The sequence below is a fragment of the Eucyclogobius newberryi genome, unplaced genomic scaffold (genome assembly GCF_026437365.1).
Source record: "Eucyclogobius newberryi isolate DKJ021-1_F unplaced genomic scaffold, fEucNew1.0.hap1 SCAF_3, whole genome shotgun sequence".
Classification (NCBI taxonomy): Eukaryota; Metazoa; Chordata; class Actinopteri; order Gobiiformes; family Gobiidae; genus Eucyclogobius; species Eucyclogobius newberryi.
Genome location: NW_027315945.1, coordinates 12,513,882 through 12,541,837, shown reverse-complemented (window position 1 = coordinate 12,541,837; position 27,956 = coordinate 12,513,882). Strand labels below are relative to the sequence as shown.

The 27,956-nt window shown below is 40.9% G+C and overlaps 3 protein-coding genes across 3 annotated transcripts in view; 2 read left to right on the top strand and 1 right to left on the bottom strand.

Annotated features, from left to right (window-relative positions):
* Positions 1-27,956, top strand: part of ago3a (argonaute RISC catalytic component 3a) — a 479,754-nt gene that overhangs the window by 415,618 nt on the left and 36,180 nt on the right. The window lies entirely within an intron of this gene.
* Positions 600-6,250, bottom strand: dhdds (dehydrodolichyl diphosphate synthase). The gene is made up of 9 exons (XM_072461206.1): positions 6,093-6,250; positions 5,816-5,889; positions 5,444-5,560; positions 5,199-5,341; positions 4,218-4,334; positions 3,542-3,643; positions 1,674-1,788; positions 1,490-1,597; positions 600-1,060 (listed from the first exon to the last, which is right to left on the bottom strand). The coding sequence occupies exons 2-9, from the start codon at positions 5,876-5,878 to the stop codon at positions 824-826; spliced, it is 1,002 nt and encodes a 333-aa protein (XP_072317307.1). The 5' UTR covers positions 5,879-5,889; positions 6,093-6,250; the 3' UTR covers positions 600-823.
* Positions 7,066-27,663, top strand: ago1 (argonaute RISC component 1). Its single transcript, XM_072461618.1, has 20 exons — positions 7,066-7,320; positions 12,164-12,350; positions 14,443-14,563; positions 15,116-15,297; positions 15,980-16,116; positions 16,352-16,486; positions 17,087-17,174; positions 18,867-19,014; positions 19,098-19,217; positions 19,804-19,926; positions 20,005-20,138; positions 20,302-20,486; positions 20,610-20,769; positions 20,937-21,027; positions 22,626-22,820; positions 22,952-23,086; positions 23,174-23,275; positions 24,791-24,990; positions 25,067-25,710; positions 25,749-27,663. Exons 1-19 carry the CDS (start codon positions 7,296-7,298, stop codon positions 25,173-25,175), a joined length of 2,577 nt encoding a protein of 858 aa, XP_072317719.1. The 5' UTR covers positions 7,066-7,295; the 3' UTR covers positions 25,176-25,710; positions 25,749-27,663.

Genomic DNA, 27,956 nt, shown 5'->3' with positions numbered 1-27,956 from the left:
CAATGTGACGCAGTGACGCAAGGTGGCGCTGTCTGTCCGCATTTTTAGAACTTTTGGAATTCTGATTCTTGCGCTGACGTTTGTTTGCGCGTCACTGTGTCGCGCAGTAGGAATTTGCCGATATTTTTAAAAAGTGCATTTTTTTGGGATATTTCCAACATGAATCACTAATAATTGTAAGTGCATTTTTGAAGCAGAAGTAGCATTTCTATCTCACATGCAGCAGGAGTAATTTTTATTATTAGTTATATTATTGATAACATATGCAATGTTAAACTATGATGAGCTAGATAGATTACAGAAATAAAATCACTCTGTTCAACAGCTCATTTGGATTTATTGTCTACTCTCAAAGTAGTGTTATGTGTTGGTATGAAGGCTTAGTGCTTGTTTTAGTAACAATTGTTTAAAAAAAAGTTTCATAATTCTGTAAATCATAAGTAACCCAGTACGGTTTACCATCAGAAACAAAGCCCTTGGGCGGTGAAATTCATTTTGCATTATTCATTTTTAAAATTTTCTTCACTTTATTGGATGGAAATGCTTCCAAAACATATTCCTGTGACCCAAATATTCTCACACCAAAAGCATGCTTTAGACACACTATAATGTAACTACACCTTGACCAGATATTTCCATGTATATTTCTTTAGAAATCTAATCATAAATAATTCCACATGTATTCTACAGCCCCATAGGGGTAATGTGCCCTCTTGTCTTGTACAAATGGGGGGGTAAAGAGAAAAGAAGTCCAGTTTCACACCGCAGAAGTGAAAAACAAAAGAAGAGGTTTTAACACAGGGCTTGATTGATTTTAGTCATCCTAGGTAGAGACGGCTTGACTGCTTAAGTCACTAAAAAACAAGTCTCTCTTGTGCTTGAGTTCCAGTAGAAAGTCCCGAACACGCTCTTCTCTGCAGGCAGTGTACTGCTGCAGTGCTTCTTGCTGTCGCTTGTTGTCAGAGGGTTTTCCATTGCCCTGGTGCAGCTCTGTCACACAGGTGCGGTCTGCTTCCAGCTGCTGGAATTCCTGTTGCTCTTGATAAAGATCTCTGACTTTCTGTGATGAGAAAACATAATAAAAATCTGTTCAAAAGCTGTACATAACATATGCACAAAATGTCACTCATTTCCATTCAGAGACTAAACCAGTCCTTAACATTTGTACAATGCTGTGCAAATGTTAAGGACTGATGTTCCAAAAGGAACGTCAGCTTTATACAAAACTACAAACTTTTTTTTGGCCCGTAAGCTTTATTTAGACAGGAAAGGACAGTGCGAAATAGGAAATGAGAGAGAAGGGAGGACATGCAGCAAATTGTCAGTCTGGATTCGAACTCACGACACTGCGGCTGGCAGCACCAGCTTTATACAAACTTGTGTACAGTTTTGCATTGTAACAGTTGCAGATTATGTTGTTATGTACCACAAAAGTGTCTCCATAAGCCCAACTTTAGGTGTACAAGACACTAGACAAACAAAAACTTACCTGAATAGACTTGTGACTGCGCTGATACTGGATAACGGCTTCACACAAATTCCAAAATGTGTACTCGGGCCACAGAACTGACTGAAACACTACGCACGAGTGAGAGGTCTGTGCGACAATAAAGGGAATGAGTAAATGGCACATTTAGTTTAATGTTTTATAGTTTCATTGTATTTTTTCATACCTGCCAAAGTAGGAAGTCACTTAACCGCACTTCTCCGGAGGTCCGGATGAGCAGATCGGGATTGGGAGAATTATAGCTGTAAAGACACTCACTGAGCAATAATTCGGAAATGTCACTGTTGAGAGAAATGCAAACATTTTTAGAATAACTCTATATTTAGAATAAAGACGGGTAGTTCCTGTGAGTGCTGTAGATTGCGGCGTAGGTGAACCACAGATCAGACCGTATTTAGGGGTCCAATGCAACAAAAATGTCTTGATACTTTTGGTTAAATTTTGGATTAAGGATTGTGGGTAAAGATACAACTGGAGAAAATGGACTGAAAACAGACCAAAACTGTATGAGAGTGAATGAGTGAGGGTGAATGTGTAGATCTGCACTAGTATATTGCTGGGAAAGTCCAGAATGATATATCTGTATTTTTAAAACGCATCAATATCAGTATCAGTCTGGTCACTGGTTTTATCTTCTTTATTTCAGCAAAAAATTCACAGGAGATTGAAAAACATTGGGCTTTTCTGCAGAATCAACAAGCGAAGCACAAAACTCAATCTGGAATTGAGTTTCATTTCGTTCTAATCAGTAGATGATAAATGAGCTCTTTTCTTTCACTAAACTAATTTCGCACTCTTCTATGTTAGAAATCGCCATATAAACTGTAAGATTATAGACTTTTTGACCTGGGCTAATCCACATGAAACAGAAACTGGCAAGTTCTTTTCTGTCAGAATAAATGAACAAAAGTAAAATTATAGCCTCGCAAAGTGCATTTTACTCAAAGATTTTTGTCAGTTAAAATACTTTAAAACGTGACATTAATAGGATACATTTATTTAGCCAATCCCAAACAAATGAGTAAATTCATTGTCAATTTCTAGTTTGGAAATGTTTTCAAAAACCGCAAATAGAATTACATAGGCCCCATTTACTACAGGTAAATGCGAGTAGCACAGTGCTTTGGAATTTGAATATTGAATGTTTTGTGAAAATAATGTTTTTTTAATTTAGTAATAATAGACTCCGACCTGAATTTCAACAACTACATCAATTCAATAACATCAGTAGCTTTTTTCAATCTGATCAACATTGCCAAAATTAAAAATATAGTGTCTAAACCAGACTTGGAGAGACTTATCCATGCGTTTGTCTCCAGTAGATTAGACTACTGTAACGGCCTGTCCGAAAGAGCTGTAGTACATCCAGAACGCTGCTCCTCGAGGCCTAACTAGACTGCTTGTGTAGAAGTCTCTCCATGGCCTAGCGGGACATGTTAGCGCCATATGAACCATCTCGGACTCTGAAGACCTCAGGGACCGGCCTCCTGCTGGTGCCCAGAGCCAAGACCAGACACGGAGAATCTGTGTTCCAGTTCTATGGGGCAAAGTTTTGGAATAGCCTTCCTGAGGCTGTGAGACAGAAACCCACCCCGGCTGTGTTTAAATCTAAGCTAAAGACTGTTTTGTTTAGCATATGACTGAAATACTTTTACCTGGTTAATATTTTAGTTTGTATGTTTTTATCTATTTATTTTTACATACACGTTTTATATTTGTATAAACTGTATTGTGTTTATTAAAAAAAAACATTGTAAAGCACTTTAAATAAATACTCTCTATAAATAAATACATTTTGAATTTGTATTTTTTAAAGGATTTTTTCCCCCCAAAGGCCATACTATACAGAAGAACCTATTGTGAAATGGGGATGAGCAAAGAGGACATGCAGCGATCCGTCGGAGCTGGAATTCATGCCTGGCGTATGTGCTGCTGCCTTAACCACTCGGCCACCGGGCAGCCCAGCAAGGTGGTTTTTAATGCCAATTGTGTGTCTACAATGTGAATATGCATTTTATTGAACAAACAGCATACCTTGCTTTGATCTGGCCCTTCTCCACTCCAATAGCCATTTCTCTAACTGCATTTGTGATCTCATATCTTGATGTGTAAGCAAAACATACATTAAGGAAACACCTGAAAAGCAAAAAGTAGCAAGAATATTTTTAAAACCGGATATTTACAAGTATGCCAAGTATTACAAGCCATTCTACAGACAAGATAAATATTTCAACAACAAAAAAGTACTGCTATAACTAAAGTACCAGTTGTTACTTTTGGGGATATTGCAAACCTTCCTGTCAATCATGACACTTACAGGTTCGATCTGTGGAGAGGTGACCTCTGCTCACCGCAGGAATGCATATTTATCAAAGTATCTTCCAGCAATGAAACACTAGTAATGACATAAATCCTACATATTGATTTAATGCCATACTGTGGAACATTCTAGGCAATACATCATCATCTTCAAGGAGACAAGAAGGGGACATACTTATCTCCAAAGATGCATAATGCACTTTTAAACAATGTGAATGTATATTTTTATTTCATTATTTTTTGTGTTGCCTAGCACTTTTGATTGACTGACACACTGATTTGTGTTTATCTTTTCTGATTTAAAATTCTCATAACAATGTAATAAAGATTGCAATATTAGACTAATATTTTGTTGTCCTTGTAACTAATCAAACTTAAAAGCATAACTTACTTTTTGTGATGTTTAGTTGCTACAACAGCTTTGGCAATTATTTGTTGAAGATCAAGTGGCAGCATATTCAAATCTCCCAGTACTCGAATACAAACATCATGCTTTTTAAGATTATCCCTAAGAAAAGGAGTGAATAAGAACATTACAAAAGATGACAAGTAAAAACACAAGCAATCTCAGCATCACAGTACAAGGAAACACGTTCATAAACACCTGATAACATCAGCAAAGTTCACTGGCCTGTCACTGATTTTTGCCCTAGTAACCATCACTAAAGTCTGATGCATTATCAAGCACGTACTACTTGCTTTTTCCTAATGTCTTTATTATGCCATCATTTGAACTACAGGAAGAGTATAAAGAGTTACAGAACATAAAAAAGTGCAGACATTTCAAATGTTTCCCTTTAAATGGGCCCATCTCAGTTGAGTGAAGACAAGTTTACAGATTAAATATTAGGGATTTAGGAATGAATTTTGGACACAAAGATGACCCCTTCCAATCCTAGTAGATTGTTAATGCTCAAAATAATTATTGAATTATAATAATGAAGTCTTCACTCACAGCTGAACCTGACATTTTTAAAACATAAACAGATCTATAAACCGTCAGTCATCAATTAGCATGTTTGTGGTTTCTTTTCAGATGAACTGATATATTAGCACCAGTAAAAAGGAACCTTAGTGACATGAGGATTGTGTATCGCAGCAGTCATAAAATTAAGATTAAAGAAAACGACAAATATTTAAAAAATCTTTGGGCAGGACAATTTTACACAAACTGTAAAATAAAACAAAAAGCCACACAAATGCCTAAAGCAAAGCCTGAAACAATCTGAACATAAATGGGCTGCAGTGTCTGCAGAACAGCACCTCCTATATTAACTTTGAGGAAGCTGTGAATCATGTGATGGCTATAGTAATGTGACCAGTGTCCAGACAGCCACAGCAATGCTTTTATGTAATAATAAAATGTACTTACATTTCTTCCAATAATTTCAGAAACTTTTGCCTGGCCAGTTCCATTAACCCATCCACCTCATCTTTAGTGCGCTTAAAGTTCTCAATACTAAACGCATATACTGTGACCTCCTGAATGTCCAAATGTTTACACCACCTTAAGGTCTGAGATAGAGAGAAAAAGAGAAGATAAGAAAAAAAATCTATTGAAACAACTTTAGATAAAAACAATGTTGTTTTAGTTTTAAAATACCAGGGTAATCTCACCTCTGCTAGTTTGTTAAACCCTTGCGTGTGTCCTTCTTGGCGCTCCATATTCTTCTTTCGGGCAAAACGCCGGTTACCATCCATAATAAAAGCCACATGTTTAGGCATGGGACCCGCCTGAGAATTATGACAACACATAAAGCAATATAATTTAAAGACACACATTATCATTAGCTCAGGCAAAACAGCACCAGCATTTTAAGAGGACTGAAAACCTGCTGTCAGCAAGTCCATTAAATCTACTATGCAATTCAACAATGAGACGTCTTGTCAGTCATCAGATTGTGAGTCACTAACATTTTCAGTCTTATAGGCAAAGGCAAAAACAGATTTGACAAAACTTAAAGCTGTAGGTGAGTTTTGCAAGCTTACCTTTAGAATATTAGCTGCGATTCGTTCAAGGAAATTCAATTCACCTTCTTTTATCCACGACATTTTACAGAAACCTGCGAAACATTCAGTGACAGAACTGTGATTACAAAGTGATTGGTTTACTACAAATAACACAGCAGCCGTCCCACAAAACATGTAATGCACAGATCCTTCATAAGCGGATAGTGACAGGCTAAATATGGCATGCTAGTGATACTTTGTCCAGGAGGCATGCAGTGCAATGAATGAAATCCTCCGAAAAAAAACACACACAAACCTAAACGCAGCCGATCCGAAGAGACTTGTAGCTGATTGTCCAAGCTTCATTCATTCAGTTTAGTTGTTTGAATAGATGAATCTCGGCACGTTTGACAGCACATAAAGCGCTTCCAACTCACAGCCGGAACGATGACGACCCACTTCCGCGTTGGAGTAAAGTGACGTACGGGAATTCTGACAACTTCCGGTTCACGTTCAGTTGTTTTTTGAATCCTGTGCGTGGCTCGCGCTTTGATTGTGCAGAGCATGATAGTGCATGGAGAGACGCAACGTCACTTGTTGTTGTTGTTGTTGTTGTTGTTGTTGTTGTGGTGGCCAAATGAAAAGGTGCATTTACCGCCACCTTCTGTAGTTGTTCGTTTTCAAAGTATGTGTTTTACGCTATGCCATAAAAAAGGAAAGAGAGAGGGAGAGAGAAAGCCTCAACGTCACTTGTGTTATGAGCAGTTATAGTTTTACAAGTATAACCATAGACTGTATATATGGTAAAATATGTGTGTAATCAATATTCGGGTGTCATTTTGAAATGCGCAACCAGCATGAATCTGTTGCGTGCGAACTGCATGATAACAACGATCAGCTATGGGAATGTTTCTAGTGTATGTATCTGATTATGACGACGTGTGCACCTTTACCCAAATTGAACTCTTGATTCATTTGCATATTTACGGTGCAATTCCTCATACTTCCACTAGGGTGAGTCGGTAAGTTCATTACCGATCTCGTGTCTCTTTTCTAATGGAAGAGAAGAAGTTTGGGATTTTGGGGGTGAGGGGCTGGCCTTTTTGTTCCGCTGGAGAATCCTGCTTGAGCGGTGAGCAGGAGCACAACAGACCGTAAAGACCGCGGATGAACGGCTCCAACACCGCAGAAGAACACGTCCTCCGTGCGCCGAGAGCAGGCTGCCCACAGACCGACCGCGACGGGGAGAGAGACGCACACGTCCTCCAGCTCCGTGAGCAGCAGCAGTACCAGCAGTACCAGCAGCAGCAGCAGCAGGGTCAGCGGCTGCAGTCGCCGTTAGCCGGAGCTCCTCTGCGGGTCTCCGGGTCCGGGCAGGGGGCGGGGGTCCACCACTGCACGGTGAGAGAGAGGAGGGGGCTGGAGGTCTGAGACGCTTCCAGCCTGAAGGGGCCGGACAGGCGGCTCTTTGACCACAGCTGCGGACGTACGAGCTGTTCCGAGCGGCTAAGTGGATGGGATGGAGCCGGGACCGTCTGGCGCTGGTACGTACCGTGGTTTTGATTCCACTGTAGCATTTGCACATAATGGAGAGGCGGGCAGTCTTTGCGTGTTTGCAGCGGTACATGTTCACACTGGAGGCTGTTGTACGAGACTTGGTGACAACACCTCTGCATCATATGGTTCGGAACACAAAGTACACTGAGTACAAAATGAGACCGTCTGTTCTGATGTGCAAGAGCAGACTGGGAAGAGCACTGTGCAGGGCTGGAGAGGTCGTGGGAATCTCCGAGAGGAAAAGGAGGTTTATCCCGCCTTGAGGCAGCATCTGCAGCTGTGTGCAGCCTTTACCCTGCACACTCTGCACAGCACCCAGCCCACACAGCCTGCATGTCCACAGCTCACACTGACAGGCTGGGCAGCTTTACATGCGCCCTTATTAACATATTTGTATCATTAGTTGCCGTGGTGAGTGAAAGTGTGAAGCCCACCTCTATAAAACTGTCATAAACGTAGAGCAGCCCTTTTATGGTGACCCTAATGTGTGATCGAGCTCCAGCACAAGTGAAAGATGTGCCAGACTTGTGCCCTCACATGAACCTTTAGTGTCATAATGCAGCACATTATTCAGCAGAGTGAGTGTGACTGCTTTTCCACAGGTGCACACTCTGACCTGTTTACATGGCTCACACACAGGGACACTTTTTGCCAGGAAAGTTGTGCTTCCTGGTTGTTTTATCAAATTGATGTCTATTAGGGTACGCAATTTGACCTAAAACATTGTATATAAAAATAATGGTGGTTCGTGCGTTTTACAAATGAGTTTTCTGAATGAGGTTGGGTAAATAGTTCAGTGATGTGTTTGCCTTCTTATAGTAACTGACTAACAGTGAGAGAAAAGTGAGAGGTAGTTACAATAAGTGTCACGTTTTGTGGAGCTATATATGACCTCACACCAGCACCTCAAACTTATAGTAATAAAAAATTGCCAGACATGTTTGGGCTTACGGCATCAACTAATTAAAAATGATTCACATTCCCATATGGATTCAGTGTTACGTCATCTCCAAAACCATGAGCAGTGAGTGCTCCTGTTGCGATGCAGAACTAAAGCACTGCTTCAAGACCGAGCACCAGGAGACAGCTATTGTCTTTGGGTTTGTGAGCGTCCTGGCTGCGCTTCTCACCATCTGCCTTCACTGGCACGGCCGTGAAGAGTCTGTTAGCTCCGTGTGTGAGTGCGCACGGATCACAACAAAGTCTGGACACACTTGGCGTATGCGATTTCTGTGTAACAAATGCATGCAGAGATCTCGTGTTTATTGTGTTTGGCAGATGCATTGCCCAAGTATGATTTTTGCATTTTGATACACACAAAGTTCGCCAGGGAAGAATGCCAAGTAGAACCGACGTTTTAAAGCTTACTCTTATGTCAGTGTGGCATTTGAGGTTTGGAGAGCATATGATGGTGAACGTGCTCGACCCAAGGGTTTTCTGTTGCTATTTACGGATAGGCTTTCCCTGTTTGGGAGGAGGGCAGCAGAATATTGCAGTATCTACATATGTTACTGTGAATTACGGCTCAACAAACCCAATATTGCCATACATAATGGTAATAACAGCTTTTACCAAATACTGACAGAGTATTTGCTCATTAATAAGAGTTATTTAGCAATTTCCACTCCTACAAATGACTGGCGTGTCCCTAAACACAGTTTGTTTCAAAATTAGGAGTGCCTCTGTTTGTATAATAGGTCTCTAATCTGATATTAAAACAATCCATGAGGTTCATACCTTTATCCACTAGAACAGGGCTGTTCAAGTATTTTTCATTTGAAACCTAGATGACACAGGGGGGGCATATATTGGTGGTCAATACAGTGAATTGTTAAAATTGATACATTTACACCACAGCTTTATCCAGCTTTGAACCTTTATATCAGGTCAGTCCAACATGACATCATGTTAGTTACTGAGGTCATGTATGTATACACTTGTCTTATAAATGACACCTTCTGGTACTTGGGGCTAATTGAGCATCAGGCCCCCCACAGGGCCATAATGTGGACTTGCCTGATCTAGAGCCTTCTTGTTACAAATATGCAAATAAAGTCAAGCTCACAAAATCTTTCCTTTTGCAAAGGATGCTTGGCTCTGGAGCAGGGCTGTCCAGACTTTTACCACTGGTCATCAGATTAAAGCAGAGGGTCACACAGACCAATGTCAATACAGTGTCCTTCAGATGGATGCACAACTTTGCCAGAGCCTTTAATAAGGCAAGTTGGAACCGTCATAATGTTTCTTCTTGAGGTTATGGTGGCAGAATTACTTGAATTTGCAGTAAAAAAGTTTTGATCATTTAGCAGGCAGCAGGAGGTCTGAGGGCCACAATTGGCTACCGGGCCATAGTTTGGACACCCCTGTTCATTGCAATATTCCATATTGCGGGTTGTTTGAAATGTCCTTTTGGAGAACCACAAGCCCATGGACTGTTATAATATAATTCAGTGTTGGACCTGAAAAGGCCAAGGTCTCTTCAACATGACCAAAGTAGCACCCAGCCTCCTCCTCATCTTCACCAACAGCCCAATACACCACTCCCTGATATCCATGACAATACTGTGTTGCCGTGGAGTCTCCATGGTGAGGCTGGGAATGTGGAGGGGGGGCCCCGTGTTTGTGTGTGCGTTCATTGGGGCGTCCGCCCGTGTGCCTGTGTGTGCGGCTGGGAGCAGAGGAGCAGGGCAGCTGGGCTCTTTGTTGTGCTGGAGGAGGGCCGCTCTCTGGGGACCCAAAGGTTAAGGCATGGGCCCCTCTCAGGCAGGAGTCACTGTGCGGCTCCCATGTAGCACCCAGTCTGGGACCCCCTTCTTACTGAGCTCTGAAGCTTTTGAAACATACAACATGCACAGCCACTTAGAGCGGGCCGCCAGTGTGACGAAAGCCATGGGCCTCTTGGGCTCTTGGAGAGATTTATTTCACGCAGCAAATAAGCTTTGACATAACGGTCGTCCGGGACAATAGGCTATTTGTAATTAATGCATCTTTTGAATGAGGTGAGGCACAAACATGCATTTTAGGCTATAATCTATGTTTTCTGTCTAATTTATCTTCAGTCATTTCTAATAGAGCTGCAGCAGCAAAGTTAATCACTCATATTGTTCAGTCGCCATTTTCAATTTCAATTCAACATTTAATAAGTGCCATTTAACACAAGAAACATCAACTGTCTGTTCCAAACCACATGCTTATACTGACGGAGGATTGGCTGTGGACCTCTCCATTAAAAGCCCCAAGCTGATCATTGATGATTTGAAAGGATTGGATCTCAATTCAGTTTGATCAATTACACAGCCCGAGTAGGAACTATGTATCCAAGCATTACACCAAACCTTATCTTTGACTATGGGCTACGTAGTATTTAGAGAAAATACTTGATTGATGATAGAAAAGCCTTGATATAAATAAATATTACAGTGCTGCCTGGTGTTTGAGTGGTTTTGGCAGAGCACACGTATGCCATTTGCAGCTGGCCGCAGTGTCGTGGGTTCAAATCACGACTCCGACGATTTACAGCATGTCTTACCCTCTCTCATTCCCCATTTCACCTTGTCCTCTCCTGTCCAATAAAGCCTAAGGGCAACAAAATCTTAAAAATCTTCAAAGTTATTTGAAAAAAAAAAAGATATACATGGATTCTATATATATATATATATATATATATATATATATATATATATATATATATATATATATATATATATATATATATATATATATATATATATTCCATAGGCTGACAGCTATTACAGTGCTTCTGCTGGTCTGTAAACAACAGTACAATAGCGATGGAACTTGGGATGCCATTGAGAGCCCTTTTGGACCAAGTTGCGGGGTCTGACAACGTTTTGAGCTCGTCCTTCTTTCTGATTGGAAATCAGCTTGAGAACCAAAAAAACAATTGAAATATAAACAACTTATGTATTATGCCAATTGTTTTTGTGTTTAAAAAAAAAAGAAAATCATCATTGCAATTGTTCTATAGCAATTGTGCATTTGATTTGAACATGTTTCCTCTATTTCTTTTCATTTTATAATCCAGAGCACCCGATGTTTTGCAGCCCATCTGTAGGTTTTTCCATTTGAATCCCCAATTGTTGATGGTCGATACGGTATAACGTGCAAAAACTAACCCAATAAAGTGATCTTTCTCTATCTGCACAGACAGAGAAGTAATGTTTATATTTATGAACACCATTACTATCAAAATGTCTAGATTAGGGCTGCACGATAGTGGAAATGATTGCAATATGTGATGTTGCTCCTAGGTATAATGACCAATAATACTGCAATATTTGAATATACTTTTTGACACTATGATTTCAGTTATATTAAACAAAAATATGTGCATGCCTTAATTTATCACTCAAACTCAAAATAAAAACGTAACAGACAAAACCAAGCCTAAATTCCGACCCGATCCATATTTAGTCTTTTCCAATAGCGATACCTTTGCGATATATGGATCAGCCTTAAATACAAGTCCGTTTGAATCAAGTTAATAATGATTTGTGAAATTCCTAATAAAACATGTTTCTGATGTAGGACTAAATCATCAATATGGCAATAACTGACAGACTCGTTGACGTTTTGCACATTATTACAGTGAATTCATTAACCACATGCTGACTACAGCAATACAAAGCTTAACCTGTTGATTAAGGGCTTTATGGACATGGCCTTTTAATGCAATTTGCTATTCAACACCATAAAACATACATTTGGTAAACCTTTCAGAGCCTTTATTGCGTTCACATCTTCAAAAGCTAGTCTTTTCTCTACTACTCCTTGCTGATTTAACAAGGTGTTTCTGTCTTTTGTGTGCAGTGCCCTTGGGGGTCTTCCCCCCGCCCCTGCAGCAGGTGTTCCATGCCCCCCGCCGGCCGGGCATGGGCACAGTGGGCAAGCCCATCAAGCTGCTGGCCAACTACTTTGAGGTTGAGATTCCAAAGATGGATGTGTACCACTATGAGGTGGACATCAAACCTGACAAGTGCCCTCGACGAGTCAACAGGTAAGCGGGCAGGGTTTGTAGGAGCTTCTTAGTAAGAACAACAATCAAAGTTTATTTGCAGCACTTTACAACAACACAGAGACAACCAAAGTGCTTTACAGGACACATCAGTTCAGCCTTCTATCAGGAAAACAATATCTACGTCTCCTCGAGCTGTAGTTGAATAAAGTCTTGAAGATGATTCTCTGTCCTCGCTTAGTCGACTAAAAGGGACATGTGGTAATGACAAAAGCTCTCAAACCTATCAAGCATCTCTATGCTTTACCCAAATATCTGTACCCAAAGTGCACTGACAAGACCTCCACTACAGGAGATCACTCTCTTACAAATATTTATACAGAAAACAACTTGTAAACTGAATGTATTATGGCTGCAGTGCTACTAGTGACAACATCGGTGCAGACACTGGAACATTTGAGTGATTAGGTATCGATTCCCAAGCTTATGGATTCGATACTCAAACAGATCATTTTAACAAGACAAACATCATTTTACAAACTTCAGTCCAATAGATATTTGACATGTGATTTGGGCTAGGCATAAGGGAAAAAAAGAAGAAGGAAGAATATTGATCGTTTTCGATTCTATTTTATTTGGTCTAAAATAAAATAAAAAAAAAAGTAATAGAAAAGGCTTTTAATTATAATTTCATGAACAGAAACTTTACACACTTCTGTGCCATTTAACACCAATAATATGAAAATGTCTTCCTCCAAAGTCTGACCTTTGCTCAAAACCGGGATCGACTGTGGACCTCAAACACAAACACAGTAATGGAGAATTTCATCTGACTCGATCTCAATCTGTCAATCTTTCCATTGATTGCTCAGACTTACATGTGACACCTCATTTTAAAGTTTACAACCTCCAGGATCCAGTCACAGAGTTCCTTTTACAACAGTTTGTGTTGCAAAGTGACTGTAATGGGTGTACACAAATAACATTATTAACATTATTATGATATTAACAGTTCTTATTTTTTAGAAAGACCTGGGATTGGTAGATACTCAAAACTCAATATTTGAATTGAAAAACACTGCATCCCGAGTGCTTTACAGTAAAAAGGCAGATTAACTTGCAGAAAACTCGCTACATGCCTTCTCCTTTTTGCTGTTGTGAATATAAATCCTTTAAAATCCCCCCAAAATAATGAATCGACTTGTAAAACTAAGACCCCGTCGATTAATTGAACAAACGACCAAAGATCTATAGCCCGAGTCTCCTGTGTGTTTTCTCAGCTACAGCGGGGCCATAGTTTTCAGAAAAGACAGATGGTTGAGTCAAAAGTGAATCAAGATACTGACCCTATAACCTCACCCATTTTAGACATTGTGTGAGTTTAATCAACACGATCGAGTTAGGACAGAGTTTATATTCAAACCTTTACTTAGTTACTCAAAGAACCTGTCTGAAGCTAAAACAATCCAGAGTTAAACTATAGATGGCAATATTTTCTTTAAATAGAATACAGCGACAGCAAGTTTTATTTTCTTCTCGAGCCACGGCACAGTTTTCAAGCATAAATAGCGTCAACTAACAAACTATAGATTATTATTTGTCTTGATTTTCACTAGCACACTGAAAACTCAAAGCATTCTGGTGCTGATACCGGTTTATGGCCTATTTGGGAAGATCCAAATAGAAACAGATGTGCTCCTTTTATTTGTTAATATGCAAAAGAGGATTTGAAGAATTGACTACACGCAGTGTAAAACATACTTTCCGTAATAAACCGCGAGTGTTAAGTGTGAGATCTTTTGCCATGAAGGTTCTACCAGAGTTTCCAAGAAGGCATTCAAAGATCACCACCTTTGACCCGGTCCCATTCAGGCCGCACTCATCCCCCACCGCACTCATCCCCCACACTTATGTGAAGGCCAAGGCACAGCTTATTGAAAAGTCCTCCTCCATCTTTTTGTCCTCCCCTCTTCCCGCATGACCATGAAATATAGCTTTCAGCAGCTGTACGCCCCGATCAATACGCGCCAGACAAAGGCTGGTGATCAGGAGACGCTTTTAATTGGCAGATTGTCACCAGGCTTTGTGCATCCGAAAGAATCACAAATGATCTAAAACATCTTCTCTCTCACAGGGAGGTGGTGGAATACATGGTGCAACACTTCAAACCGCAGCTCTTTGGCGACAGGAAGCCAGTTTACGATGGCAAGAAAAATATCTACACGGTGCTAGCACTTCCAATTGGGAGTGAGAAGGTGGGGGCTCATCGGTGTGGTCTTTCAAAACGCTCTCCCAAGAAAATGAGGATGTTGTCTCTTTGCATGTGAAAGCCTGAACAGAAAAGATTCTTTCTACTATAAATATACTTGACACGTTAGTCACTATGGGTGGGTGATGCTGACAAATATCAATTAAGATGTATGTTTTTGGGGAGAATCTTTATATTGATGCCAATCCAACAGAAATGTGTAAGAATATATCTTTTTAAAAGTATTTCTAGTGGTTTGATTTTCTAACTTTCAGCCCTGCATGGCAACTGCTGTCGTGATTTTGGGCTCTACAAAAATTGGACATGAACTGAATTTTAAGTATCAAACAAATGTGATTTTATAGGGCAAAAGCAGAAATATCATTTTTAAACGCTTGTTTTGGCAGTTTCCCCTTTTTATTTTGAATTGGCTCTTTTTGCAGTGTTTTCGTATTCATTATGTGTTTGCTGTGTAATGGTGCAGTAAGAGGTGACTGTTTTGTCCTCCTGACATCACCACATAAAAATGACATCTAAAGGATCTCTTTTTTTCACCCAGGTGGACTTTGAGGTAACCATCCCGGGCGAGGGTAAGGACCGAATCTTTAAGGTGTCGATCCGTTGGCTGGCCAAGGTGTCATGGCGCCTGCTGCAGGAGACTCTGGTCAGCGGGCGGCTGCAGGTCCCCCTCGACTCGGTTCAAGCCTTGGACGTGGCCATGCGCCACCTTGCCTCTATGAGGTATTGTTATGAGTAATACACACTCAAGTCTCGATGTCCTATTGTAGGTGACCTAAAAAGCCTGGATTTCATGTCAGTGCAGCATTTGGAATGGTTGTGTTTTCTTGCCTTAGGAGGCAGAATCACTTTAATGGTGAAATGATACCTGTGTGACAGCGTCAACTCTGCAGTGCTGAGCAGACCAAACAGGGAATGTGTTTAATGTCCTGAGGGTCGGAATGTCCCATATTCAAGAGATTCCAAATACACGCCCAAAACTGCATTCTCCAACATCACTCTAATAAAGATTTGACTTGACTCTGAGGTACTCATTCCATAATGGTCCCAAACACATCTTGCACCACATAACTCGAGGAAAGGTGGCAAAAACAAGACAAAATCTATTTATTTAAAACCTTAATATCCTACTCCTATTTGTTTGTGTTGCCTTTGATGACTCATGATGAAGAACAAATTTACTTATTCGTTTTTTATTATTTCCTTATACTTAAAAAGTCAAAAAGTCAAAAATGAAAGGATTAGTCACTTGAAATATTCAGCGTTGGAGTATATCTATAAAAACTTCCAAAATGGGCGGAGGCAACTGTACAATGTGATTTGGACCCAAACGTGTCTACAACCCGAAAGCCGCTGAGCGTAGTACCAAACTCGATACGGTTAATGTTATCTTTTTCTTTTAAAGGTACACTCCTGTCGGGCGTTCGTTCTTCTCCCCACCCGAGGGATACTACCACCCGCTGGGAGGGGGCCGGGAAGTCTGGTTTGGCTTCCATCAGTCCGTTCGTCCCGCAATGTGGAAGATGATGCTCAATATTGATGGTGAGTCAGACAAACCCTGACACGGAGCAAGTACCGTCACTAGGGTTTGCTCAGATGTGATGTCAGACGCTCAAAAACACCGGTCATCCCTTCCAAAAAAAAAAAACAATACTAGCAAAGCCCTCTAGTTTGACACTCTTAGCAATAGAATGTGTTTGAATCTTGAATACTGGGTGACTGCTGGTTTATCCTTCCTCTGTTACTAAGGGCTTTTCTGTGCTCTGTCTCCCTCTAGTGTCCGCCACCGCCTTCTACAAAGCCCAGCCTGTAATCGAATTCATGTGTGAAGTTTTGGACATCCGCAACATAGACGAGCAGCCAAAAACGCTCACAGATTCACAACGTGTGCGCTTCACCAAGGAGATTAAAGGTGAGCGAATGGGCCGTGGGAACACAGCAAGATCCAGATGAGTAAAATTGATCATTCTTTATAAGAAGTTGGCGTATAAATCAACGTTTCTCAACTCTTTTTGTCGAAGTTTTGTCTAAGGATTGGGCTGCAACTAACCATTATTTTAGTCGACTTGTCAAACTATTATTTCTATTTCTACATTGAGACATTTTAAATACATTATATATGAATTAAAAGTTGAATTATGGTGTCTGAATATTTACAAATAAAGTATATTATTGAAAATTAGATATTTCTTTTTAGAATATATTTAAATGTAGTAATACCACTGTCTTTGTTTTAAAACATCTTTCTGTATGTGTTTTTAAGAGTCTGCTTAGTCCAGATAACAAAATAAGCTTCTACATAGCAAATAAATCTGTGTACTATTGTAAAATATTGCCTACTATATTTTTGTGTTTTCATGATATTTATGTCCACAATCTTCCTTAAGAATGTCAAATTTACTACAAAGAACTTTCTATAAATTCAAATGCTATTCAATTTCCCCTTGTTGTAAAATCTGAACGCAACACTGCATTAAATGAACAATGTTTTGATGATGTCTGCGTACGATAGGTCTAAAAGTGGAGGTGACGCACTGTGGGCAGATGAAGAGAAAGTACAGAGTATGCAATGTCACCCGACGTCCTGCCAGCCACCAGACGTACGTATAGTACTTAAGATTATTACCGGTATTATTGTTGTGCCTTTTTTGTTTCTCTGTGTAGGTTGTTTAAAAAAAGTGAAGCGATTCAAATATTATGAAACATTTTATTCACTATGGAAAAAACACTACTATGGAAGATGATTGTCTCATTAGAGTTTGAATTTTAATTGCTGGCAAATTTCTTTTTACCCTGAAAAAACATGCTGGAATTTTTTTCAGTCGTGACCTTTAGTCGTTGAATTTTGCAGTATGATTTTTTTTTCTGTGTTTAAAAAAAATTAAATCACAAATTTGACCTAAATATTCGAAAAATGTAGATAATTTCAAAAGCCCTCAAATTCAGCAGTTGAAATTTTTCTGTAAATTTAACAAAGCAAGGCATTAACAAGTATGTGAATCCTTTGAGCCTTTGTTTTGAAAATTTGGAGTGCGAATTTCACACGCTGAACTTAAACTGTTGAATTTGACGGCTTGAAACTCTATGCATTGAATATTTAAATGGTGAATTATTCATTAAGATTTTTCAGACTGAGAAAAAAACAGACAATTCTGCAGCTGACATTTTGAATAAAAACAATTCAAGGATGTTTTTTTCAGGGTAACGTTTGAAATCAGAATTAGAGTTAGAAATCAGAATTTCAAATAAAAAAATCTGTTGAAACAAATTATCTTCCACCCTCGTTCTAAACTAAAGCTGTGTCATCTTGTTGATACAGTGTGTTGAATCCATGGGTTTAAGAATGATGAGAAATTAGGATTTCTGTAGTCCGGTATTATTATACCGATTAACCATTTAAAATATATCTTTTAAAAATAGAAAAAAAGTCCTCAACATGTTGCAAATAACAGGAAGTTAAAACTCATACAAATGTTAAAAGTGGATTGTAAATATAATATAGAGCTCCTGCACCATGTGACTAAATTATTAGAGGAGATTATTTAACGGGCCTGAAGTTTGACTTTTGTTCTTTATCCATGTCATTAAATTAAGCCGCAAATAACAATAAATCTTCAAAATGAATCAGATTAAACATAGGTGAGCCTCACATGGTCTGAGTGGGCTTTTTAAGAGTTTAGATTGTGTCTCAAATCTGCAAAATCTGCACAGTCACTTTCCAACTTCTATTATCATCAAAAGTGTGCCTGGAGATGTTTGTGAGAAATCAAATGTATTATAAAACCCTGTACATGTAACATTTACTGATATTGATAATTAAAACGATGTGATCTTGATAAATGAGTGAAAAAACGTTGATGAAGTTGTTATGACAGGGGCTATTTCTCTCGTGTCAATGTATTAAACACGCAAATCTCAAGATTCTTAAGATTTTGATTTGTTATGAGACGATGGTAAAATCTGTCTCTCCTCTAACTGGAGCTTTGTCATTTCAGTAAAAGTCCCTGTTGTTCTTCTGCGGATAATCATTTGTGCATCTCGGTGCACGAAAATAGTCTCTGAAACTTCAATGTGATAACTGCTGCCGACATAGCTTCAAAGTGGATTTCCCATCGCCATCACTGCCAGTGTGAAGTTTAGTGGTGCATGCTGGGATAGCGTGACAACATGCACAGGAGCTCTATTGCGGATCCATTATTCAATCAAATTCAAATGTGCTAGAGGTTTATATGTTAGGTTTAAAAGGCAATTTAAAATGTATTTATTTACATCCTTTTATTTTTACAATCAAGGTTTCCCCTCCAGCTCGAAAGTGGACAGACAGTAGAATGTACAGTGGCCCAGTACTTCAAGCAGAAGTACAATTTGCAGCTAAAATACCCCCACCTGCCCTGCCTCCAGGTGGGCCAGGAGCAGAAGCACACCTACCTGCCTTTAGAGGTACGTATCCACCGGGAAACGAGCTTTCAAAGACCACGTGGCGAACAGTGTATGAACCATAAAGTCTTTTTCTTTCGTTCTAGGTGTGTAACATTGTAGCAGGCCAGAGATGTATCAAGAAACTGACCGATAATCAGACCTCCACTATGATCAAAGCCACAGCCCGCTCTGCTCCAGACCGACAGGAGGAGATCAGCCGCCTGGTGAGCTGTGCCTTCACTTTACCCGCTGTAGGCAGTGGTGGCAGAGAGAATTACACTCAGTTACAGACTCATTTATAAGTACATGTACAGGTTTAAAACGTACCCCTGGCCATAACTGGTGTTGACCTTTTAGGATTTGGTAATGTCCAACTTTCAGATTGAAATCGGTAGACAGTATTATTACAAACAATTGGCGAGAAAGAAATATCCAAATATATGAATGGTATGTTGAAGTATTTGGTGTACAGACTCACTATGCTAATCATGTAGTGTAATCAGAGGGGGTAAAGTAGCTCAGTTACTAGTAGAAGAATACAAAGTAGGAGTCCAAAAAATGACTCGAGTAAGAAATAATTAGACGTGGTTACAATCAATTATTACTATTATTACTATTATTATCATGGTTATTGTTATGGTTACTGTTATTATTCTTATATTGGTTAGGGCTATTATATTATTTATTATATATTTTACCAAATTTGTTCAGTACTGGTTTATGTGAAGTATATTTACGTTTATTTTCAGGAAATCTAGATGCATTTGACTTTCTGTTGTAAGATAACCTATGATCTTTTTCGTTTTTTAGATGAAGAACGCAAACTTCAATCTAGACCCATACATCCAGGAGTTCGGCATCAAAGTGAAGGATGACATGGCCGAGGTGACAGGCAGGGTGCTCCCAGCTCCTATCCTACAGTATGGAGGACGGGTAAAGTCGTGTTGTTGTTGAAGGATGAGTCCAAAGTTTAAAAGATGTTGTGTTCATGGTTAAACGTTTTGTGTACAGAATCGCGCTATTGCTACTCCTAACCAGGGAGTTTGGGACATGAGGGGGAAGCAGTTTTATAACGGCATTGAGATCAAAGTGTGGGCCATCGCGTGCTTTGCCCCCCAGAAACAGTGCAGAGAGGAAGTCCTGAAGTAAGTACTGATAAGTGCGAATACTCCTATGAGGATACACATTTTAACATTCATAGATGGTTAATATTGTAGTTTACTGTGTACAAAAAAATACTAGCTTTGTCTTGACATTGAGCTCTTGAATATTATAATTAATGTGTTTTTTCTTTGGTGTGTTTTCCAGAAACTTCACCGACCAGCTGCGTAAAATCTCAAAGGATGCTGGGATGCCAATCCAGGGCCAGCCTTGTTTCTGTAAATACGCCCAGGGAGCAGACAGTGTGGAGCCCATGTTCAGACACCTCAAAAACACATACTCTGGACTGCAACTCATCATCGTCATCCTCCCTGGAAAAACTCCTGTCTATGGTACAATAAACCATAAACACGATGTTATATTTTAATGGCAGATTCGTTTATATTCCGGCGTCAGTCAGATTGAGTGTATTTAGTTGCTGTTCCTTCTTTGACCACTTGCTTGTGTGTGTCCAGCCGAGGTGAAGCGTGTGGGTGACACTCTGCTGGGCATGGCCACACAGTGTGTTCAAGTGAAGAATGTGGTGAAGACCTCTCCTCAGACTCTCTCCAACCTCTGCCTCAAGATCAACGTCAAGCTGGGAGGCATCAACAACATCCTCGTCCCTCACCAAAGGTACGTTCAGATTTATTTAGTCATTCCAAATATTGTTTTTGTGCTTTAATTTTTTCCCCATTTCACATGACTCTACCACAATCAATATGTTTTACTTGTTTCATTAAATACTGACACCAACAACTAAATAAAACAGATTTGTGACAGTCCTGTGTTTGTGTTGTCAGGTCGGCCGTGTTCCAGCAGCCCGTTATCTTCCTGGGAGCAGATGTCACACATCCTCCCGCTGGTGATGGCAAGAAGCCCTCCATTACTGCTGTAAGTGTCTCAGTAACATCCAAATCAAACACTTGTTGATCTCAGACGCTGAGGTAACAAAAGAAACACTATGTTGCTATGTAACCAGCTTTCTACCAATACTATAGCCAATAATACTGTTGGCTAGACTAAGGGACTTTGAAGGAGACATTTGCCTATTCAAAATAGATTATACACGTTGAAGTAGCAGCCAGAAATCACTTTTGCCTGGAAAGATATGCAAATTACTGAAGAAATGTATTAGTTACAAGATGTTGACATTGTATTTAGTGATTTGAAATGGGATTGTTTTGTAGATCGTCTGACTCACATTTAAGGCATTTTGAACACCAGAAATCTAAATACCAAAATTGAAAGGCCATCCATCCATCCATTTTCTGCCGCTTTATCCGGGGCCGGGTCGCGGGGGCAGCAGTCTGAGCAGGGACTCCCAGACTTCCTCCTCCCCAGACACTTCCTCCAACTCCTCCGGGGGGATCCCGAGGCGTTCCCAGGCCAGCCGAGAGACATAGTCTCTCCAGCGTGTCCAGGGTCTTCCCCAGGGCCTCTTCCCGGTGGGACATGCCTGAAACACCTCCCGAGGGAGGCGCCCAGAAGGCTTCCGGAACAGATGCCCGAGCCACCTCAGCTGGCTCCTCTCGACGTGGAGGAGCAGCGGCTCTACTCCGAGCTCCTCACCTTATCTCTAAGGGAGCGCCCAGCCACACGGCGGAGGAAACTCATTTCGACCGCTTGTATCTGCGATCTTGTTCTTTCGGTCACTACCCAAAGCTCATGACCATAGGTGAGGATAGGAACGTAGACCGACCGGTAAATAGAGAGCTTTGCCTTTCGGCTCAGCTCCCTCTTTACCACAACGGTCCGGTGCAGCGACTGCATCACTGCAGCCGCTGCACTGATCTGCCTGTCGAGCTCACGCTCCATCCTTCCCTCACTCGTGAACAAGACCCCGAGATACTTGAACTCCTCCACTTGGGGCAAGGACACCCCACCCACCTGAAGAGGGCAAGCCACCTTTTTCCGGTCGAGAACCATGGCCTCGGATTTGGAGGTGCTGATTCTCATCCCAGCCGCTTCACACTCGGCTGCAAACCGTCCCAGTGCATGTTGCAGGTCCGGGTTTGATGGAGCCATCAGGACAACATCGTCTGCAAACAGCAGAGATGAGATCCTGTGGTCCCCAAACCGGACACCCTCCGACCCAAAATTGAAAATTGAAAGACAATCGTTTTAATTTTTTGCTGTTTAAAAATCTTTTTCACGATAAATTAATTACATCAATGGCTTTCACTTTGTAATTTGGTATATATACATGCAGAACAATGCTAAACTTAGATAGTGTGAGGGAAAATGGAGAGAAATGGTTTATCACTGACGCTTTGAAAGGAAATGACGTCCGCCTCTCTGCCCTTGGCCTCAGATGGGCTCTGGTTGGTTGTGCTGTTGCTTAGCGACAACAAGAGATGCCTGAGCACTACAGTGAAATTGTTAAATGTTATGTACGATGATAAATATGTGCAAAGTTTAGAAGAAGTTTATTCAAGCATCTCTTTTTCAATAGAGATGTTCTTTATTGACTCTTCGTTTTGCGTGTGCAGGTGGTAGGCAGTATGGACGCCCATCCCAGCAGATATTGTGCCACGGTGCGAGTACAAAGGCCCCGCCAAGAGATCATTGAGGATTTGTCTTACATGGTGAGAGAACTGTTAATTCAGTTCTACAAATCGACACGTTTCAAGCCCACCAGGATCATCTTCTACAGGGATGGAGTGCCAGAGGGACAGCTGCCACAGGTAAATTATTCCTACTGTGTAATACTGCGTGGACTGTAGCACAGTACACAAAGCTAGGACGAGAAGTAACAATGCTCTTCCAGCTCGTAATACAACTTTATTTAGAAGACTAAGAATGTAATGTACCGCAGATTCTCCACTATGAGCTCCTGGCCATCAGGGACGCATGCATCAAACTGGAGAAGGATTACCAGCCTGGCATCACCTATATTGTAGTGCAAAAACGCCACCATACACGCCTCTTCTGTGCGGACAAGTCTGAAAGGGTAAGACATTGAACTATACAGTGTAAAGTCTGAAAATGCAATATATCCGTCTCAGTTCATTCCTCTTATTTCTTTTTTTTTTTTTAGATTGGAAAGAGTGGTAATATTCCTGCAGGGACCACTGTGGACACCAGCATCACTCATCCCTTTGAGTTTGACTTCTACCTGTGCAGCCACGCAGGCATACAGGTGATTCATACACCACATACCATTAGACTGGCTTGAAATTGGCCTTTTCCCAAATAGTAAATGGTAAAATATATGGGCTAGTACATATATTACTTTGAGCCCACGTTAGTCCTGATGTGGACTTGGTTTGTTTTGTTTCTGGTTTTGCGTTAGTCTTGTCCAGGTTTAGTCCCATTTTTTGATGTTGTGAGCGCACCCTGAGGCTTATTAGAGACTAAACCAAGCAGCAGAACTTTGTATGCTCACTGAATCTTGTGCATGCATGAGTAAAGAATATTTTATTGCATTTTTAATTGGCTATGCTTCCCTGGTAAGATCTATTCCAGGATACTGGAGAGGAGACCGATAGTCGAACCTCGGATTTAGGAGGATTAGAGTGGTTTTCGTCCTGGTCGTGGAACACTGGACCAGCTCTGTACTCATGGGAGTTTTTCCAACCAGTCCACATGTGCTTTCTGGATCTGGAGAAGGCTTTCGACCATGTCCCTCGGGGTGTCCTTTGGGGGGTGCTCCGGGAGTACGGGGTCCGGGGCCCTTTGCTCAGGGCTGTCCGGTCCCTGTATGACCGGAGCAGGAGCTGTGTTCGCATTGCCGGCAGTAAGTTAGACCTGTTCCCAGTGCATGTTGGACTCCATCAGGGCTGCCCTTTGTCACCGGTCCTGTTCATAATTTTTATAGACAGAATTTCTGGCGCAGTCAGGGCGCTTTTACTAAATAAAGCGGCGCTTTTAACGCTGTGCGCCGTCTGACTTTACACCATGCGCTCGTTTGGTACCGTGCGAGCGCCGTGGGTTGACTGCACTCGAAAATGCCCGTTCACATTTTAAAATCCCTTCTATCTAAAAGCCTGTCGGGCATCTGTTCCGGATGCCTCCTGGGCGTCTCCCTGGGGAGGTTTCTCGGGCATGTCCCACGGGCACGAGGCCCCGGGGAAGACTCAGGACACGCTGTAGGGACGATGTCTCTCGCCTGGCCTGGGAACGCCTCGGGATTTTGGAGTTGGAGGAAGTGTCTGGGGAGAGGGAAGTCCCTGCTTAAACTGCTTCCCCTGCGACCCGGCCCCGGATAAGTGGAAGAAGGACGGAATATTTTTTACTTGGACAAAACTATGGTGAATAGTGGAGAATGTTCTCCTTTTCACAAAATAATTGGGCTCTGATGATGGAGCATGACTCAGGATGAGTCCGTTTCCTGGAACTACAATGACTACATGAGCTTGAGCTTATTGGGTATTCTGCTTTGAGATCAGTCATCACAAGTAATGCTTTAAAATGTATATAAATGTAATATTGGTTAACTAGGTTTAATATATTAAATACATATTTTAATGAACAATAACAATAGGATTTTCTTTTTACTTTTTATATATATATATTTTTTTACACAAAAACTCAAGAGAAAATGTAGATTTTAGTCATGTTGTGATAAGAATATTGTGAAAGGGGATAATAATTTAGCTATATTGTGCAGCCCTACTACTGTTTTCTCACTTAATTTGAATGTGACTCTTTCCAGGGTACCAGCAGACCGTCCCATTACTACGTTCTCTGGGATGACAATCGATTCACTGCGGATGAGTTGCAGATCTTAACCTACCAGTTGTGCCACACGTACGTGCGTTGTACCCGCTCGGTCTCCATTCCTGCTCCAGCCTACTATGCGCGTCTTGTAGCCTTCCGTGCCCGCTACCATCTGGTGGACAAAGAACATGACAGGTAGGTCTGACTTTGGTTGAAATGCTGTTTTTTTAAGAACATTGCAGTATTTACATACTTTTCTTTTTCGCAACAGTGGAGAGGGCAGCCATGTGTCGGGTCAGAGCAACGGCCGGGACCCTCAAGCGCTGGCCAAAGCTGTGCAGATCCACCACGACACTCTGAGGACCATGTACTTTGCCTGAGCATCTCCATGACCCCTTCCACCTCATATTTACATCTGTGGGCAGCTAGTCCACCACCACCTCATCCCCATTCCTTATCCCCAGTGACTGCCCACTACACATCCTTTATAGACCTGTCAGTCACCAGAACCACAAACAAACCCTCACCTGTACCACGCAGGCACTCCATAGCCTCATGCACTCAAACCATTTAAAAAAAACTTTTACCAGAACAATTGTTCTTTTTATGTTGACTTTTTAAAACCTGGTTATTAATATGTAATTGTTTTGTAAGCTACCTTCACACTCCTTATCTATGTAAGTATGCATTACGGATAGGGGAGAAATAGGCAAGAAAAAGATAATATCTGAAAACATCTTTTTTACTGCCACCACAATGCTGCCTCCAAACCTATCCGAATGCCGGATGCCAGTGTTCTCCGTAACTATGGGAATCCTATGTGTGGCACTGGGCGCACGCTTACAAGGGCCATTTCACTTTTGATTTTTTCATGCTTTAGAATCATGTTTTATATATTTGTTACTGTATTACGTAGTAATACAGTAACAAATATATAAAACGTACGTACGTAGTATTTTGGAGGTATATGGTACATTAGCACTTAGTGATAGCATGTAGGTGCCACATGTCCTGCACATACAACTTTGTCAGTTCATACTGCACACAGAAGGTTCCTCTGGCCTTGGATTTAAGGAGCAGGCGTAGCATATCAAGCACAGAAGAGATTATTTTGCTCTCTGTGCTGGCTGGCACAACTTCTAGAACTAGCCGTAGGCATTTTAGAGTAACGGTAGAGAGACCATTTGTTTAGATTGTGTCAAAGATATTGTACTTGCACCCCATGCACCTAAACCAGCATTAACCAGCCAAAAGTGATGCCAACCAACAGAAACGGGCACTTAGACAGGAAGATAATCTTTATTTCTGCTTGAGTTTTAGGATTTTTGAGGCACTTTTATTTACTATTTGTTTTATTACTACAAATTAGTGTGAATATGACATGATATATTTGCAGTTTCTCACATTCACTCTTGCTTTAGCTTTCACAACAAAAAAGGCAAAAAAGGCAATAGATGTGGTCAGCACACCTCAGTCGATTTGAATGGCGGCAACTACAAATGGCCTAGACCACCATACAAGTGCTGTAAAACTGAACTTACATTTCAGCCATTGACCTTGCTCCGATCATTGTGCACATTCCAGCCTGTATTAGCAGAGCTTACACCACATTATGCACTCTAAACATCCACCCACACACTCCTTCACATGCCTATACCCTCTCTACAGTACCAACGGCATTATGTCAAAGATTCTTCCCCTCACAAACATGTTTCACTCGCAGGCGCAGAAGAGTGGACTTTTCTGCCTCGAGTCTCTTCCATTGTATGCAGACTTCTTTTTAATGCACTTGTCTTTTTATCCTTATTACTAAAATGGTCACTGCACCCACGTCATTTTCACCATCATCACCTTATGTGTTGAGACTTTGAAGCAACTACACATGCAGCACTCCTGGCCCGATCCCCGAGCCTGTGCTCGCCGCTCCCTATTGGTGCTCTGTGTGCATGGGCGGCACAGGTAGGGGACTGCTGCAGACAGAAAGAGTGGGCGATTATAACTAGGTAACAAGCCCTGCCTTTACATCTAGTCACTTTTGGGAGGTGATGGAAAAAATGCATGTAATATTTTTATGACTGGATATTCTGAGCCACCTTATTCTGGTTTCTTAGCGGTAGGAGCTGTGTGCTCACCACTGCCTGTCAGTTGTTTTGCCTCGATTGTGTAATAGTTATGATTGCTTTTTTGTTATTAATTATATGAATATTGTGACTAGTGTCAAAGTGTATCCTCAAGAGGGCACTGTAGAGACTGTCTCAAAGTTCCACCTCAGATGCCCTTAAAACGCCTCAAACCTTGTCTGATGGGTAAAGCCCTTTGAGCTGAAAGGGATCAAAAGAGATCAGATAAGTGATTTTTAAATCATCTTTATGAACTTGCGTAATCAAAATGCCTTTGTACACCATTTTACTGATTCTTCATTGTGTCCAAGGTAATTTGTATATATAAATGCATATATAATATTAATCCTGTTATGTATTCCAGCTCACCCAATGCTGGGCCTGTCACAGTTGGGGTACAGTGTTCTTACCCCCCTTTCTGTACTTAAAAAAATGAGTCTGGGGCATTATCCAGCACCACTGATTCCAGATGCAGTCCTTCACTCACTGAAGCCACAAAGCACCTTGTAAACGGGGGAGACCAATGACAGTCCCTCCTTCCAATGCATCATGTGGACAGCGGAGGGGGGCTCTTCTCTCCATGCAGCCTCACTGTCTGACTAAGCAATATCAAAGCCACTGATCAAGAACAGTCCTTGTCAAAGCACTTCCCAATAGATTTGAATGAAACGACATGGAAGCATACTATTTTGGCTCTGTATGTTGGGGAGGGTTATTTTTTAAAGAAAAATAAAATTGTTTTTTATTACTTCTGTGTTGTGATTATGACACTATTTGCTTTTTTTCAAGTACTTAGTATTGAACTATAACATTAATAGATTATCATTTTACATTTTCTTCACCGTAAACTGCAATATTGATCCAAAACAGTTAAAGAGAAACCGATCCATGACCTAAAAACTGCAGATTCATAGTGAAATTTCATTGTAACAAGCAGCAGATTGTTTTATTTTTGAAAGTAGCTACATGACATTTGAGAACTCTACGTGTATCACTTCAAATAATTGTTCAAATTATCACAAATTACCGGAATGTGGGCGG